The sequence below is a fragment of the Betta splendens genome, chromosome 8, assembly GCF_900634795.4.
Source record: "Betta splendens chromosome 8, fBetSpl5.4, whole genome shotgun sequence".
In the NCBI taxonomy this organism is placed as follows: domain Eukaryota; kingdom Metazoa; phylum Chordata; class Actinopteri; order Anabantiformes; family Osphronemidae; genus Betta; species Betta splendens.
In genome coordinates this window covers 2,303,156-2,318,336 of record NC_040888.2, presented here as the reverse complement: position 1 = coordinate 2,318,336, position 15,181 = coordinate 2,303,156, and the positions used below count along the sequence as shown (strand labels likewise).

The following is a 15,181-nucleotide window of genomic DNA, read 5'->3' as shown; positions in this document are numbered from 1 at the left end:
CCCCCACTGCCGGGTCCTTGCCACAGTAAACCCCCACCTGCACCCTCATTCACACACCTTCATCGGGTCCCATCTGCTTCCTGGAGATTAGCGGCCCCTCGCTTCAGCTCGTTCCCACAACAGTCTGGAGAACGTTTACTGCATCAACATTTGATGAAGGAAGCATGAAATATGTAATATGTTGATTGCACACTGGATACACATTGCACAGCTATTCTCCCCTGCACAGTGAGTCTTCCACTCCACAGCTGCATAATTTCCACTTCAAGGGCCAATGAGAGCTTGTTTACACTGTGGATCAGCGTCTGGATCTGACCTCGATGAACACGTCTCTTAATTGCAGTTATTAAAAAAGAACAGCTCCTTTCGATGTGGAGATGACTCATTTTCTTTAGGCTTCCGTTGAGAAGGTCACTGTCTATTTGCTGGATCTCTAAAGCTTTATTCTGTGTTTGCAGGATGAAAAAAAAACGTGTTGCTATACTCAGCACATCTTCAAGGAGAACTGAGCAAATACCCATTTTAAAGAAGCAGATTTGGGTTTTCATCCTCTGCATCTGTCCAAGCTGTCGTGAAATGACGCCGTTAACAGGCGCAAAGTCAAATGTGCTAAAGTTGTGGATTTCGGTGGCGATTAAAGCGAGCGCCGGGTGCTGCGCCGCCGCGCCGTGTGTGGGCTCTTTGAGCGCTCAGATAAGAGGCAGGCGCCGGGTTCTGGGCCGGCTGCTGCAGGAGGAGGCAGGAAGCGCTGATAAATGTCAGCATCAAAGCTCCGGGCCGACCCGGCAGCTCCCAGTGAAATGATGGGGACCAACAGAACACGGCTGCTGGGCTGATGTAGGCCGTGGGAACGGTGCTGTCACTGATGGGTCCGTTTCAGGCTTGCTTCCTATGATCAGCAATAAAACATCAAGTGCTGTTGCATAAACAGTGTATTTAGACATTCGATTGTTAAAGCTGATGCTTTTTAGGGATTCATGAACCAAAAGGTTTGCGGTGCATCTTGTAGCAGCAGCTGCATCGCGTGTTCTCGCCTCTGCAGAGTGTGATGTGTAGGAAAAGGGTAAACATGGGGCCAAGGTGCGAGCACAAACACAGACGCGTCCCGGTTCCCAGGAGCCACGAGCCGACGTCCAGCTGTCAGGCAGCGTTAGGCCGCGCTCACAGCGAGCAGGCGAGGCTGGATACGTGACTCTCTGTCTGTGACTCTCTCTGTCTGTGACTCTGTTTCTGTCTGTGACTCTGTGTCTGTCTGTGACTCTGTGTGACTCTGTGTCTGTCTGTCTGTGACTCTGTGTCCGTCTGTGTGACTCTCTGTCTGTCTGTGACTCTGTCTGTGACTCTGTCTGTCTGTGACTCTGTGTCTGTCTGTGACTCTCTGTCTGTGACTCTGTCTGTATGTGACTCTGTCTATCTGTGACTCTCTGTCTGTCTGTGACTCTCTGTCTGTCTGTGACTCTCTGTCTTTGACTCTCTGTCTTTGACTCTCTGCAGACTGTCCTGGTGGGAGACAGTGGCGTGGGTAAGACCTCGCTGCTGGTCCAGTTCGACCAGGGCAACTTCCTCCCCGGCTCCTTCACCGCCACCGTCGGCGTCGGCTTCACAGTGAGTCCTCGTCCTTCTCAAACCCTCCCAGCCCTCGGCGTGTGTGTTTCCTCCTCCCTCCTGTTTTTGGCTTGGTGGGAAGGACGTGTCAGTGCTGCTTGTGACATAACAGTGAGGAAAAGCTTCTCTCCCTCGGTGTTTGTGCACCGTGGCGTGAATCAGAGGCGATGCTGCGTCTTGTCACTGCATTTATTCCCATCTTCCTCACAGTTGATGATGAGGCCACTGAGGGGAGAGGCCTTCTAACAGCGGCTGTTTGCTGCTGGACGTGTGGAGCGGAGCTGTTTTTAACGGGGTGATATGATGCTCTGTGACGTGTGGGAGGGGGTTCGCTCCGTGTGACAACCACAAACAAACAGGGCGTCGACGGTGACATTGGTTTTGTGCCGCTGCCCTTTCACCAGCACAGGGGAGGAAATCTGCGAGAAAGTATCACATTAGCATATGTTTGTAGTGGTGCGCAACTTAAATCTGTGAAAACAACCCGCAGGAAGAAAGAAAAGCTGGTTCCGCTGCTGCTCACATCAACCGGGTTTAGAGTCGAGCGCGAGACAGCACCTGCAACCGGTTCTGCAGGATTAAAAGCAGTCGCCTCCAATCAATGTTTTCTTTTTATCACTGTTGATGTCGGAGCATGAGGCGCGACCTGCGGCCGGGCGGCGCTGAGCGATGACTTCATATGTTGAAACAAGAGCCTGCATCAGTTATATAACGACACAAATGGTCCCGGACCGCGTGTCATTGGTGCTGTCACCGCCACCGGAGAGAGGAGAGGAGACGCGTCTCCTGCAGCGACCAAACACTGGGGGGAGACAAACGCTGCGAGAGACGAGGAGGAAGTGAGTCTGAGAGAAACCATTTTAAACATGTATGACATGCTAATTAAATGAAGGGATCGGGTATTTATAGATTCATCTGTTGTTGTCAGGACAGGATTTGAATAATTGTTAATTTGCCTGCTGTAAAGGAGGAATCATGTTTGTAAAAAGCAGCCACAGAAGTCGACGTGTCGTTGTTTTGGATGAAATGCAGTTAGATTTTAGACTCGCTTGTGCACAGATGTGGACGCGCACAGAGACCCTTCATTGACTCCTTCGCACATTATTGCGTCCTCATCGCCTCGCTGGGTCACAGTTCAGCGGGCCGTCGTCCCCTCTAACCCCCCGGTGGTCGAGCAGCGCCTCCATCTACGCGCCGACCCCCCGCAGCTGCTCCGGGCGCGGCGTCACCCCGAGGGACGCTCGTAAGGAGACGCGGACGAGCTGTTGACGTCCTCGCACACTCAGTTAATCATCTGCCCACGCCACGATGCACAGCTCCGCTCTGCTCAATCACAGAAATGTTTCCGCCTGTTTGTCATTAGCCGCTTCGCTCACCGGAGGTGGACGCAGACGGCGACGCGCCGCCGCCGCTGGTTGTTTTTTCAAGTTTTGATCGTCGCTTCCGCGTTTCCACGTTCCGAGGCGGCGGGCGGTGCTTTTCGCTCGGGAAGCGCCCGGTGATCGCTCGGTGGCCACGCGCGGCAGGCGGTGCGAGCGGAGGCGCCGGAGGCGGCAGAGGCTCGGACTGAGAGTGGCGGAGAACCTCCCCGGACACCGCGCGCGTCTTTCCCGGACGCATCTCGGCGACGACTGCGCTGCGGCTCCACAGCCTGCGCTCCTCTCTTGCCATTGCGATGTCCACGAGAAAGGCATCGTTGACGGACCAGCACACTAAAAACGGGACGTCAAAATATGTGTTGGAGCGATGCGCTTCCATTAACGAGTATTATGACATTGCCTTCAAGGTGTGTATCTTCATCTTTGGGTAGAATTTAGATTTGTGTCGGCTGATGGTGGAACAGGTGCGTAAATGTACTGGAAACATCTGGGTGTACCTGCGGCTACGTGATTACGGGCTCTACGTGGGGAATGTGCCGCTCCTAAGCGCGCGTCATCTGAGGATCTGATGATTAGTTGCGGCTTCATGCACCTCCTCGTTCAACAGACCGTGCGTTTGTCGTCGGTGTTGCTCTGTCCGCCCTCACCGATGCAAATATTTGCCGAGGGTGGACTTGTTGCTCCTCTTAACAAACCCTCCCGTTGTGTATTTATAGCGAAGCGGCACGCGCGCATCTGCAGCCGTCGATGAAGGCGCACGGGGAGGAAAGCAAAAGTTGGATTAAAGTTGAAATGCAAAACTGTGCGCGCGCGGCGCGTTCACGCGGCCCGGAGTGCGTGCGAACAGGCTCCGGGTCTGGATTGGATAATTACACACTAATTACACTGATTAGTTTCAGAGGAGCCGATGAATGATGAGAGTAAAATGACAGCGTTGCAAACGTGTTGAACTGGCCGCTCCGGTGCCGGCGGAGCGTCACGCGCCACCGGCACCGGCACCGGCACCGGGCACAGGTTAATTCATGCAGGTTGTGTTTGTGAATGAATGCTAACCCTTTGTCCCTCTGTCTCTCCGCTGGTGGCTCTGCTGCAGGTGATGCTGCTGGGAGACTCGGCCGTGGGGAAGACGTGCGTCCTGGTGCGCTTTAAGGACGGGGCCTTTCTGGGAGGCAACTTTATAGCCACCGTGGGAATAGACTTTAGGGTGAGAGCGTAGCAGACGTTCAGACTCGTAGCTCATCATTATTGCGGTGAAGCCTTGCCTTGTGCGCGACAGGAGTCTGAACACAACCCGATGATATTGACGAAGCAACAAGAGATCCACTTGTTAGTGTGACATCAGGCCAATTATCACCTTATTTCCACACTTCATCATTCGGCGCTGATCGCACCAAATGTACGAATCCTCCGCCAATCAGCGGAGCTCACGGACCGCTCGTGCTGCTCGGCGCTCGCGGACGGCGTCGTGAGTGTCTCGGCAGACGCCTGCCCACGTCCCCGTCTCCCGGACGGATCGGCCGCGTCTCAGCTCGGCCCCGGAGGAGTCGCGCTGCTGACAGACAAAGCTCGGACGCGCGCGGGCGCACGCGGCGATTGTGGCAGAATATGGAGCGGTTTCTTCCTCTGTGTAAAAATAGGCCGTTTGGAGCGAGCGGTCGTTGTGCCTCAAATCAAGGCAAAACACTCAGACTAAAGCAAAGGGAAGGAAACGGTGCCACATTAGCCAGAGTGATGTATTGTTTTCTTATAATAATGGAGGCTTGACAGATGGAGCCGGTCGAACGTCCTCTACGCAGAAGCGAGGGCATTTCGTTTAGTCCACAATCGGCCGAAAGCAACAGGTACTTGATGAGCCGCTGGGATGCATTCATGGAGGCCATTAAAGGAGAAGTGGCGCTGATTTAATGGCTGCCGTGTCACGCTGTCCATTCACATGCACGGCTGTCGGGGCGGCAATTAGCTCTTGTTTACTCGTTTGCCTTGAAAGGGGCCAAAAAGCGCTTTAAATACAGAGGCGCGCGCCGAGAGGCAGGTTGTGGCGCCGGCGCGTGCTATTTCCAGCGTCACCCGCGCAGCTGCTGGCGTCATAATTGGGTGGAAACCCATGGCAACTAATGCAGGGCTTGAGCCGCGGCCGTTGTGCCGAGGCGCGGGTTTCTGGCAGTGACGAGCTCCGCGTGCACTCGGCGCGTGGATGCAGGAAGCGCGGGGGCCGCGTCTGATGACCTGTCACTGCCGGCAGGTTACGACGTGAGTCAGGAAGCCGCGCGCGCTTGCGGTTGGTGAACAAGATGGCGGCGGCTGCAGGTCACAGCTACGATCAAATACCTCCTTATTCACAGAGAGGCTGCACAACAACTTGTCTGTGTGCTTTTATGGCCGCTGCTGCTGATTCTCCCCCTTCACCGTCAACAATAGTCACAATATGTAGTCCTTTTGAACCTATTTTGGGCCAAGTGCTCGACAGGAAATCGGAGGGCACCCTGCGGGGCCACAGGAAATTAACGGGGGAGTCTGTTGTTCTGCTGCCAGTCGTCTTTCACGCTGTTGTGTAATTAAGTCTAATCCCAGGACCTTGTTGTTGCGTGGGCGTTGGAAATGACTTTGTGCGCCAGCGTTGATACTGCAGCTACTTTCAGCCGCCGTGTTCCTGCGGCCGCGCGCTGAACCTCCGCTCGTCGCTCCGCCCCGTGGCCGCTCGCGCGCTGCGCTCTCAGCCTCTAACGGCCCTTGTTTTTGCCTTTTGCAGAATAAAGTGGTGGACGTCGACAACCTGAAAGTCAAACTGCAGGTAAGAGCGCGTGCGTTTGTTTAAAATGCAATCGGAAAAGAAAAAAATTGGACATTAAATTACCATTTAATTTCGAATCCCCGTCCAATCAAAGCGACCTGGTCGCACGTAGGAGCGCCTGCTGCGTTCACTGACAGCACGCTGTTCGTCCAAGACACGGACCCGTCTATCGTCACAACCTCTCCATTCAACACTGAGTGGGAGGCGCCAGAATTAGCTCCCCGTCCGCGCTGGAGGAGAGCGGCCTCTCCTCTGCTGCCAAGCGCGCGTTGAGATGCTGTGACTGATCCCGAAACAGTCGCTGCCACGGAAACCCACTGTCCCACGAACGAGAGCCGTCAATTATGAGGCGCGAACGCGTCAGGCATCTGCTGGACCAGATCCGATGCCTGTCGAATAGTAAACATCTGTGGCACGAGAAATAAGCGCGTGCTCTGAATTTGACATTTTGACTAAACTGCTGGAATTGATTTTTGGGCCGATCGAGCCATTTCCACCACTTACTGTCATTTATCAGTTGTTTGTTCAAAACTCGTGCTTTTCAATTCCAGGAAATTGCAAAGTGGCTTTTAACTTTTCACTGCTGCCAAACACCACTCAGTACAAAGTCATATTCTGGACTTTATTTTATTTTTTTTATCTTTCTCATGTGATGTATTTGCATTTTCTGAGCTCTGCTCGTGTTTGTCCTGCAGATCTGGGACACGGCCGGTCAGGAGAGGTTCCGCAGCGTAACGCACGCCTACTACAGAGATGCCCAGGGTAACCTTTGCCTCCCTCCCGTCCTCGCGCACGGCCGAGACGTGCACTTTTTACAAGTGCGCACGAAAAGCCCGTGTGGGCGTCGATGCGCGTTTACATAAGACGGTGCAAACAAACGAAGCACTTCCTTTTTGTTTCTGCAGCGCTGCTGCTGCTGTACGACATCAGCAACAAGCCGTCGTTCGACAACATCAGGGTAAGGCCGCCTTGCGCGCCTCTCACCCCTCCCCCCTCCTCACCCCCCTCACCTCCTCAACCCCCCCCCCTCCACACACACACACACACACACACACACACACACACACACACACACACACACACACACTTCCTGATCCTAAACTCTGTTTCTCCGTCTGCGCACACAGAGGTTCGGAAATGACAAGATGTTATTGTTTGCCGGCTGCACGGCTCCGGTTTCAGTAATGAAAAACCACGGTGTCGGAGGATTAGTGTCTCAGCGCTCCTGTGATTGACAGCGCAGGAAAGAAGAGGAAATGTAGTTATTAAGTGGTGGCATTTGAGTTGTTAATGGAGCGATCGCTCCTTCTCCCCCTCCTGTTTCTGTCTGTCCTTACTTTTAAAGGCTTGGCTGACTGAAATACACGAATATGCCCAGAAGGATGTGGTCATCATGTTGCTCGGCAACAAGGTGAGCCAAGCTTCTTTTTTGTGCTCCATAGAAAGATCAGGAGGATAAGTAGTCCCTCAGTACGATTCTAACACACTCTTATCACACTTACACAGACATGTGAATGCCTTGAAGCTAGAAAATCCGTCTGCTGTGCTCTACGTGTGTTATAACATTTGCACTGTCCTCGTCTATTTGCTTTTTAATGATCACACCTCCCTGCGGGGGAAATGAGGAGCGCACAATGGCTGCACGTCGGTGCATTGGCCATCAGCCTCCGTTAAAGAAGGTTATGCTCAGAACGAACCGTTTTCTCTCGCAGATGGTAATCAAAAGGGAACATTTCATGTGTCATTGCATCCGGCAGTCAGTGCCGATCCGTCTGAAAGCTCCCTCTGGTGGCTCAGGGAGGATCCGGCCGCTCCTCGGGGTCGTGGGTGTCGCTCAGCAGCAGCTCAGATCGCTGGCTGTGAGCGCGGCGGCGCTGCTCAGCTGGAGGCTGAGCGTCTGACATGTCATCCTTCTCTCCAGCTGGTGGGAGCGCTGCCAGATAAGAGGCTGCGCAGGCTCACATGATGGGGCATCACTGTAGCTAATGGCGTGGTTGAGTGTGTGACCTTTGACCTCCAGCCGCCATGACTTGTTTTCGTTTCCCGTTGCAGTCTGACATGGCTGCAGAGAGGGTTGTAAAGACGGAGGAAGGAGAGAAGCTGGCCAAGGTGATGTATGAGCTCAGGTCGCTGTGTTTTCCACAGCACACAGTCCACTTGCTGCACTAATGTTTTTCCATCCTAGGAGTACGGCGTCCCGTTTATGGAGACCAGCGCCAAGACAGGAGTCAACGTGGAGCTGGCCTTCCTCGCTATAGCAAAGTAAGCGTCCTGGTGCTATCAAAAATGGATGAAGTGCATGCGTGCACAAAGGCTGTATAGGAAATGCACCTTATACAAGCTTTAAAGCAGTCGAAGCTGAACAGTAGCTACTAAAGCTGGTGAATGTAGAGAAAACATGTAGATAGTTTTCTTAAATGAGCAAAGAATAAAAACATATTTAAGCCTTACTCAAGTTGAATTCCCTTGTTGCTCCATATATAATGTGCTGATGATATGAGATAAGAAAACCTTTAATAGTCCCACAGTGGGAAAATTTTGTCTCACAACAGCACAGTATGATACAGAAGAAGAAAAAAATACAGATCAGTGAGACTGGGTGAGTTGGTACAGCATAACACTAAACAGTGATCAGAGTGGGTGAATATAGATGGAGCAGAACTGCTGATCTGCCTCGTTAGCGCCGCCTCCTGGGAAGTCTGTTGTAATGACGCGTTGATCCACCAGGTGGAGCAGGGATCAGCGTCACAGGTGTTCAGCAAATGAATCAGAACAGAAAGATGCCTGACATGAGTCCACTAAATGATTGCAGCAGAGACAGACCTTGTGTTACTCATATTAGAACCCCAGGTTCAAACCCAATGGCAGGTGTCTTAGAATCATGTCCTGCTTCCGCACACAGCATCAAATTCTTTTATTCCAAGTCGACCTTCAGGATCCTGAGTTCTAATCAGTCAAACCACAGAAAGCGTGTTCCTGGCTGGTTCTGTGGCTCATTGATTGAGTAGTTGGACGGTGCATTTAGAGGCCTGGGTTCAAATCCCCCCTTTGTGTGTGGGTTTAGAGTGACACATGCCCCCTCATCTTTACTGCAGATTCACGCTATGCTTTATTTATGCCTTATCAACCTCATCACATACCGCCTTGCTACATGTAGGTGAGCAGCTCTTATTCAGTCATGTAGCTCAGTGATTAGCAGTCAGAGTCCAGAGTTTGAATCCCACCTTAGGCTGATTTTAGAGTGGGTTTTTTTGCGTTGCAGAATTCATGCTGAGAACGGCATTTCCTTCACCACAGACTATACTGTGACATATCTTTGACAACATACTGTACTATGGACATTTTTTCATGGCACACTATACTGTGACACATTCTTCAGCACATAATATACTATACATAGAAAAAACGGTCCTAGTATAGTTTGTCATTAAAAATGATCATAGAATAGTTCCATTCCGTGTTTTTATTCGAGAGATTTTAAGCACAAGTAAAATTATTCATTCCTGAAGCGATTTAATTAAATCAGCCTAAAGAGGAAAGTTTCCTATTTCTCATTTTCTTGATTGGCTCGCCCTTTCTCCACTTCATCCCACACATCCACCCCCTCTGTATCTCTCTCTCTCTCTCTCTCTCCCTCTCTCTCTCCATCAGGGAGCTGAAGCACAGAGCGACGCAGCAGCCGAATGAGCCCAAGTTCCAGATACACGACTACATCGAGTCTCAGAAGCACAAGTCTGGCTGCTGCGGCCTCTGATGCTGACGCCACGCAGAACAAGACGCACACAGGAAGGAAGGAAGCAAGGAAGGAAGCAAGGAAGGAAAGATAGGAAGTAAGATAGAAAGAAGGAAAAGTAAGAGTGAGAGGAGGAGGGAGAAACGTCTGCCGTCTGCTGAAAAGCCAATCCCAGCATCCAGACACGAGAAGCCAACGTCTTCTCCGCTGGATCCGCCATCGTTCCTTAATCTGAAATGTGAATTAAAATCTTTGTGTCATGTGTAGAAACGTTTGTGGTCTTTGTGGTGACACTTGTCTCAAACAGCAAGTCGGGGGTTAAAACTCTGAATGCGGGTGCGGAGGGACCAGAGAACAGCGCGTGCTGTTGCAGCGCCAGCCGAGGGGGCTGTTCAGCCGTGCGGGTCCGAGCCCGTCCGCCTCACTCACCGGCTGAGCGCTGGTTCCCCTCTTACAGCCCCATCTCTCCCCTTTGACATCTGTGTTTGAGCAGTGGACTTCAGGTTGTAGCTAAACTGGTCCCGTCTGTGCTGTTGTTAGATAGAATAAAAGCCGACGTTCTGAGGGCGTTCGTCCCATTGTGTGTGTTTGTGTGCATTCAATTGAGGGCCGGGTAAAGTTCTCCCAGTTCTGTACGTGTAAGCGTAGCTGCAGGATCGCCCCAGTGACCCATTCACACAGATTACGTTCACTATTGTGTTTAGACCTTCCTCAGCATGCACTTTGCCATTCACACGCCATTGTTGTGTCCCCTTTGAAAGGTGGCTGCTGTTGTCTGTACACTGTACCCAGGCTGTATTTGTTCACATTGTGTAACCTGTTCTTTTGTACGACGTTCATCACGAATGTCCTCGTGGAACCTGCTCCGTGTCACATTTGTCCCTTCAAGGCGTCACGGCGATCACAAAGTGCCATGAAAAAGTGCTTTGTTATCATTTTCTCTCTCTCTCTCTCTCTCTACATATATATATATATATATATAAAAGTATATTTTGTAATGTATGTGTTGTTGTTTTATTGAAGCCCGTCTCGTCCGTGTCCTTATGTGTTGTGGCTTTGGAGGAATGACCAGGACGCTGACAGGCTGTGCTGAGGTCAATAAACCACTGAGTGGCAGCAGCTGCCTGTTTATTCTTCAGTGTGGGGCAGTTGACAGTCAGATGGGAACTCGTGCAGTTTACTGCAGTTGTAGTCGCGTTGTCTTTAAACTGCAGGTGAATTCATGTTGTATTATTATGCAGGGACATTTTAAACATGGGGTCATTTATGATTCACTGCACTGAGCTATGCACCTGAATGCAGCACGCCTCGTCTCCCACTCACGTCTGAGTCACACTGGACCTACACCATCAAGAACCCGTAGTCTCGGTGCTGTACTGCATGAAAACCTCCCTGAACCTCCCTGTTCTGCTCACATGCCGTGCTGCATCACGGCCGTTGCTCCCCCAGCTTCAAATACCCAGATAGGAGAACGTTGACGGTTCCTGCCTGTGTCCTGTTATCAGCTCGGGAAGCATTGCCAGCTAAAAAGTCAAATCCTGCCCGAGGTCCCGGTTCAGCGGCTTCCTGCCGGGCTGTGCTCTGTGTCAGTCATGTCTAAAGAGCCTGCAGGCCGTAGTTTAAAGAGTGGTGCTCGTCATTAATATGAAGCTAATCGCTAATTAGGGCGAATAAAATGTCAAAGGTCACAATCTGATCTGAAGACTACAGAAAGGAAAAGAACTGGGCCAAAAATTACTTACCGATAACCTAATGTTAGTTTTGGCACCACAACCCAAATTTATGTTAATCATGTTTCAAAATAGCAACAGAAAACAACCTAGTCATGCAGGAGATTACTGAATGGGTCCATCAGGTACCAAGGGCCCAAAAGCTCAGGGAAAAGGGTTCAGAGAGCAGGACACCATCGGATCTGACACCAAAGAGCTAAAAAACTAGAAGTGGCGCAGAATGAAGGAGAAGACGAGGACGAGACAAAGCGACCGCAATCAGACACCCACAACAACAAAGTCAGATAACAAGGGTTCCAGAGTGACAGGAAGTGACACACAACAGATACACGATGAGCATACAACAAGCAAAGCAACAAACACCAGAAAAACAGTATATGATGCAAATAACTGCTCAGTAACAAATGATTCATCCCTGAGGTTAGTAACAAAATGATTAAAATATCACACGCACTTATTGATTATACTGCAGTACTTGTATATTATACTGTAAACTACTACTTATATTCTTAGAAGGGACGAATATTAAGAAATGTAAAATAAATGAAGGTAATGTTAACAAGCAGAACAAGAGCGTAACAGTGTAACAAAGTGAATAAAGGTGGTGGAAAACGCCATTTCTTCTTTTTTTCTTTTTCTTCCAAGTCTTAAACCGAAATGCTGAAATCCTGCAGTGAAAGCTGCGCGTCGTCTTTAATCCGGCCGCGTCCGCCTCGTTATCTAACTTCCTGGGCAGCCTCGGCTCGGTCACTCCTCCGTGCGTCCTCGCTGCGCAGGAGGCACTTCGTCGGCGGGCTGCTCCGTGAACGCACCTCCCTCTTCCTGCGCGGCGCCTTCTGTGTCGCGGAGCCGAAGCGTCCTCGGCCGCAGACTTTAATCCGCCTCAGACCGGCGCCCCCACCCCCCCTCGGTCCGGGACCGCTCCGAGCCGAGCCGAGCCGAGCCGATCCGCGGAGGTGGAACACCAGCGGCGTTTCCCACGGACGGATCTCCCCACGAGGGCGGGGGTCGCGCGCTCTCCTCAGCATCCCGAGCAGCTCCTCCGGTCGCTTCCGCCGCGAGACAGCAACAGGTTGAATGCGAGTGACGGCGGCCATGCCGAGCAAGAGCCAGTACCTGCGGCCGCGGCTGTGCGCGCTGGAGAAGGGCGACAACGGCTACGGCTTCCACCTCCACGGGGAGAAGGGCAAGACGGGCCAGTTCATCCGCCTGGTGGAGCCCGACAGCCCGGCAGAGACCTCGGGGCTGCGCGCGGGCGACCGACTGGTGTTCGTCAACGGCGAGGACGTGGAGAACGAGAGCCACCAGCAGGTCGTGTCCCGAATACGCGCCACCGCGGGCCGTTTGGAGCTCATAGTCGTGGACCCGGACACGGAGCAGCTGCTGAAGAAGCACGACATGAAGTGTCTGAAGGAGTACGTCACCGAGGGGCTCCCGCTGCCCCTGGAGGACAGCGAGGAGCGGGAGGAGGTGGAGGAGGAGGCGGCGGCGGAGAGGGAGGAGGAGGAGGAGGAGGAGGAGGCGGCTGCGCCGGTGGAGGAGGAGGAGGTGGAGGAGGAGGGGAGCGGAGACGAGCGGCGCGAGGAGCGGGAGGAGGCGGAGGTGAAAGCGGAGGAGGAGGTGGAGGAGGAGGAGGAGGCGCCGAGGGAGAGCACGCCGGTGCCGGACAGAAACGGAGAACTCCGCCAGCACGAGAGCGAGCTGAGCATCAGCACCGAGAAGGTGAGTGCGAACCGAACCGAGTCAAAAGTTTCACTGGCTGCTTCCGGTGTCGGTGCCTTAAAGGGGGGGGCTGCACCCACGTGGCCCCTCCGGCTCCACGCGCTGGGCCCGATCAGCTGGCTGCACATCTGTTGTGGGCAGAGCGGCCTGGTTCCGCTGTGACCCGGCCTGAACCCCCAGCCAGCAGAACCTCGGTCCGCTGAGACAACAAACAACAGGAAACGCTCTTTGGTCGATTCCCACCAAATGAATGCCTTTGATCCGTGTCTGTGGATCTTTGCGGGTGCTTGTTGTTGTGTTTGCCCTCACTGTGTGTTTTCTTGTGTGTGTGTTTGGACCGGAGCTCGGTGAACTGAGGCCTCCGGTCCCGAACATCTGTGGCCGGGATGTTTTGGCCTTGAGGCTGTTTGTGTCTGCGTCCGACCCGTCCTCGGTGGGTTAGTGGGTCGGACCCCTCTGCTCCACCGGGACCGAACCGGCACCGAGGCCAGAGGCGGCGACGCTTCAGACCCAAAGTGTTTGCACATTTTAGACCAGAGCTCTGTTAGTGGCACGAACTGAGTGAAAATGAACCTCCGGCTGTAGTGAGAGGGTTTTTGACGTGTTCCAGATGTTCAAAGAAAACGCTGATGTTCTGTCTTCTTCACTGGAACGTCACGTTATGGCCGCGCCGCTGTTCCAGGACTCATTCACAACATCAGTCGCCTTCAAGGTTCTGCTCGTCTGTTCGTGAGGCCCGGTCTCAGCTTCAGCCTGATGCTGTTTGTGCGGCGCTTATACAGCGATTGTCCCAGTGTTTACTGCCGATGCTCCCACACACGGAGACGGAACCGGCGCCGGCACGCAACCCGCAGGGAGGTCCAAACAAACACAGGGGTTGTGTTTCACACGGCTCCTCCAGAACCCGAGCCGAGCCGCCGTCCGCGTGCTCCTCCACTCTGTTTGGGCCTTGCTGGAATGTTCTTCCTGCATCCTGTCCAGAGCTTGGCTCGGCGTTGCCATGGTTACGGCGAGGATGCGGCGCGCGTGGATCCTCGCGGAGGACGTGCGAGGATGCGGGGGCGGAAGCGAGAGCGAGGACGGCGTGGAACGCGGCGCCGGAGGTCAAACGGGACCCGCTGCCGTCAGAACACGCGGAGCAGGAAGACGCGCGGCGGGTCCGAAGGTCGGGCAGTAAACGCTCAGCTGATACAGAGCCGAGTCCTGTCAGACTGTTGACACGGCGATAGTCACGCTTGGACCGATGGAGGGAGCGCGCGTCCGCTCCTTCACACGTCCTCCCCGTGATTCATCGGCGCCGCCGCCGCAGAGTGTGAGGCTGGGGCGTTCTGGGGCGGCTGCTTACATAAGGCTAATGACAGGCCCGGCGCTCGAGGGAGGAAGCGACTGCGGCGCGGGCGAGTTTGTGAGGAGAGAGAGAGCGAGAGCGTCTCCTCTAATCTCAGAGCCCGAAACTGCAGATGTGGAAACGCTGTAAAACCTCCGGCCGCCTTCTCCCCGGCTCTACGTGGAAGCGCCGCTCTCCAAGTGCACGCTTGGCCGTGTTTTCCCTAAACAAATCATCCGAGCTGCTGCGTGGGAGGATCCGGCCTATATTTGCTCAGGCTCCGTTGTGCGGCACTAAGTGCGTCAGATTGACTATTTAATTGTGCGTGGCTCGTTCGAAGCGCGGCCTGTTTGTCGGCACAAAGGCCGTTCCCACAGAGGACGAGGCTGGAGCCTTCCTCCCAGCATCATGCGAGCTGCTATGTATTGAGCCATTAAAGCCTTTGTTGTTATGTCACATAATGGCTGCACAGATGATGTTTCTCTGTAAATAGAAGGAGCATCAGCATCATTTGACTGGAGGCAGAAGCAGCCACGCCTGCTCCGACTCCGACTCCGACCTTTCCTGCCATTGTTGCTGGCGGGAGGTTCCTCCACCGGGTTCCTTAACCGTGCTCCCCACTCGCTCCCAGCTCCGTGACTCCACCCGCCCTGCGGCTCCAGGCGTGCGGCACCAAGCGCCCACAGCGCCATCGATGAGCGGCTCCGCTCCATCGATGAGGCAGCGCCATCGATGGAGCGCGTGCCGCCGCCTGACGTCGTCTGAGCTCGTGCTGCGTTCACACGCGTCCGTTTGGCGTGGGCGTTTTCAGCTACGCTCGTGTTCGCGTGCGGCGTAAGGTTCAGGACGCGTCACGGCCTTTTGTCAACTGTCGACCTGTACTTTCCAGAGACA

General features: G+C 53.5%; 2 protein-coding genes across 4 annotated transcripts in view; both read left to right on the top strand.

Annotated features, from left to right (window-relative positions):
• Window positions 1-2,324: 2,324 nt before the first annotated feature.
• Window positions 2,325-10,510, top strand: LOC114860020 (ras-related protein Rab-37-like). 2 transcript variants are annotated; one of them, XM_029158225.3, is made up of 9 exons: window positions 2,325-2,444; window positions 4,078-4,188; window positions 5,734-5,775; window positions 6,471-6,537; window positions 6,681-6,733; window positions 7,121-7,186; window positions 7,828-7,884; window positions 7,961-8,037; window positions 9,427-10,510. In XM_029158225.3, the coding sequence occupies exons 2-9, from the start codon at window positions 4,081-4,083 to the stop codon at window positions 9,527-9,529; spliced, it is 573 nt and encodes a 190-aa protein (XP_029014058.1). In that variant the 5' UTR covers window positions 2,325-2,444; window positions 4,078-4,080; the 3' UTR covers window positions 9,530-10,510. The 2 variants fall into 2 exon arrangements, with proteins under 2 accessions (XP_029014058.1, XP_029014057.1); XM_029158224.3 differs by lacking the exon at window positions 2,325-2,444 and adding an exon at window positions 2,852-3,391.
• A 146-nt stretch (window positions 10,511-10,656) lies between these two features.
• nherf1b (NHERF family PDZ scaffold protein 1b) overlaps window positions 10,657-15,181 on the top strand; it is a 16,557-nt gene continuing 12,032 nt past the window's right edge. For both annotated transcript variants that reach the window (XM_029158223.3, XM_029158222.3), the window contains exon 1: window positions 10,657-12,960. In XM_029158223.3, the coding sequence (XP_029014056.1) occupies window positions 12,316-12,960 (645 nt within the window). In that variant the 5' untranslated portion in view covers window positions 10,657-12,315. The remainder of the gene's footprint in view (window positions 12,961-15,181) is intronic.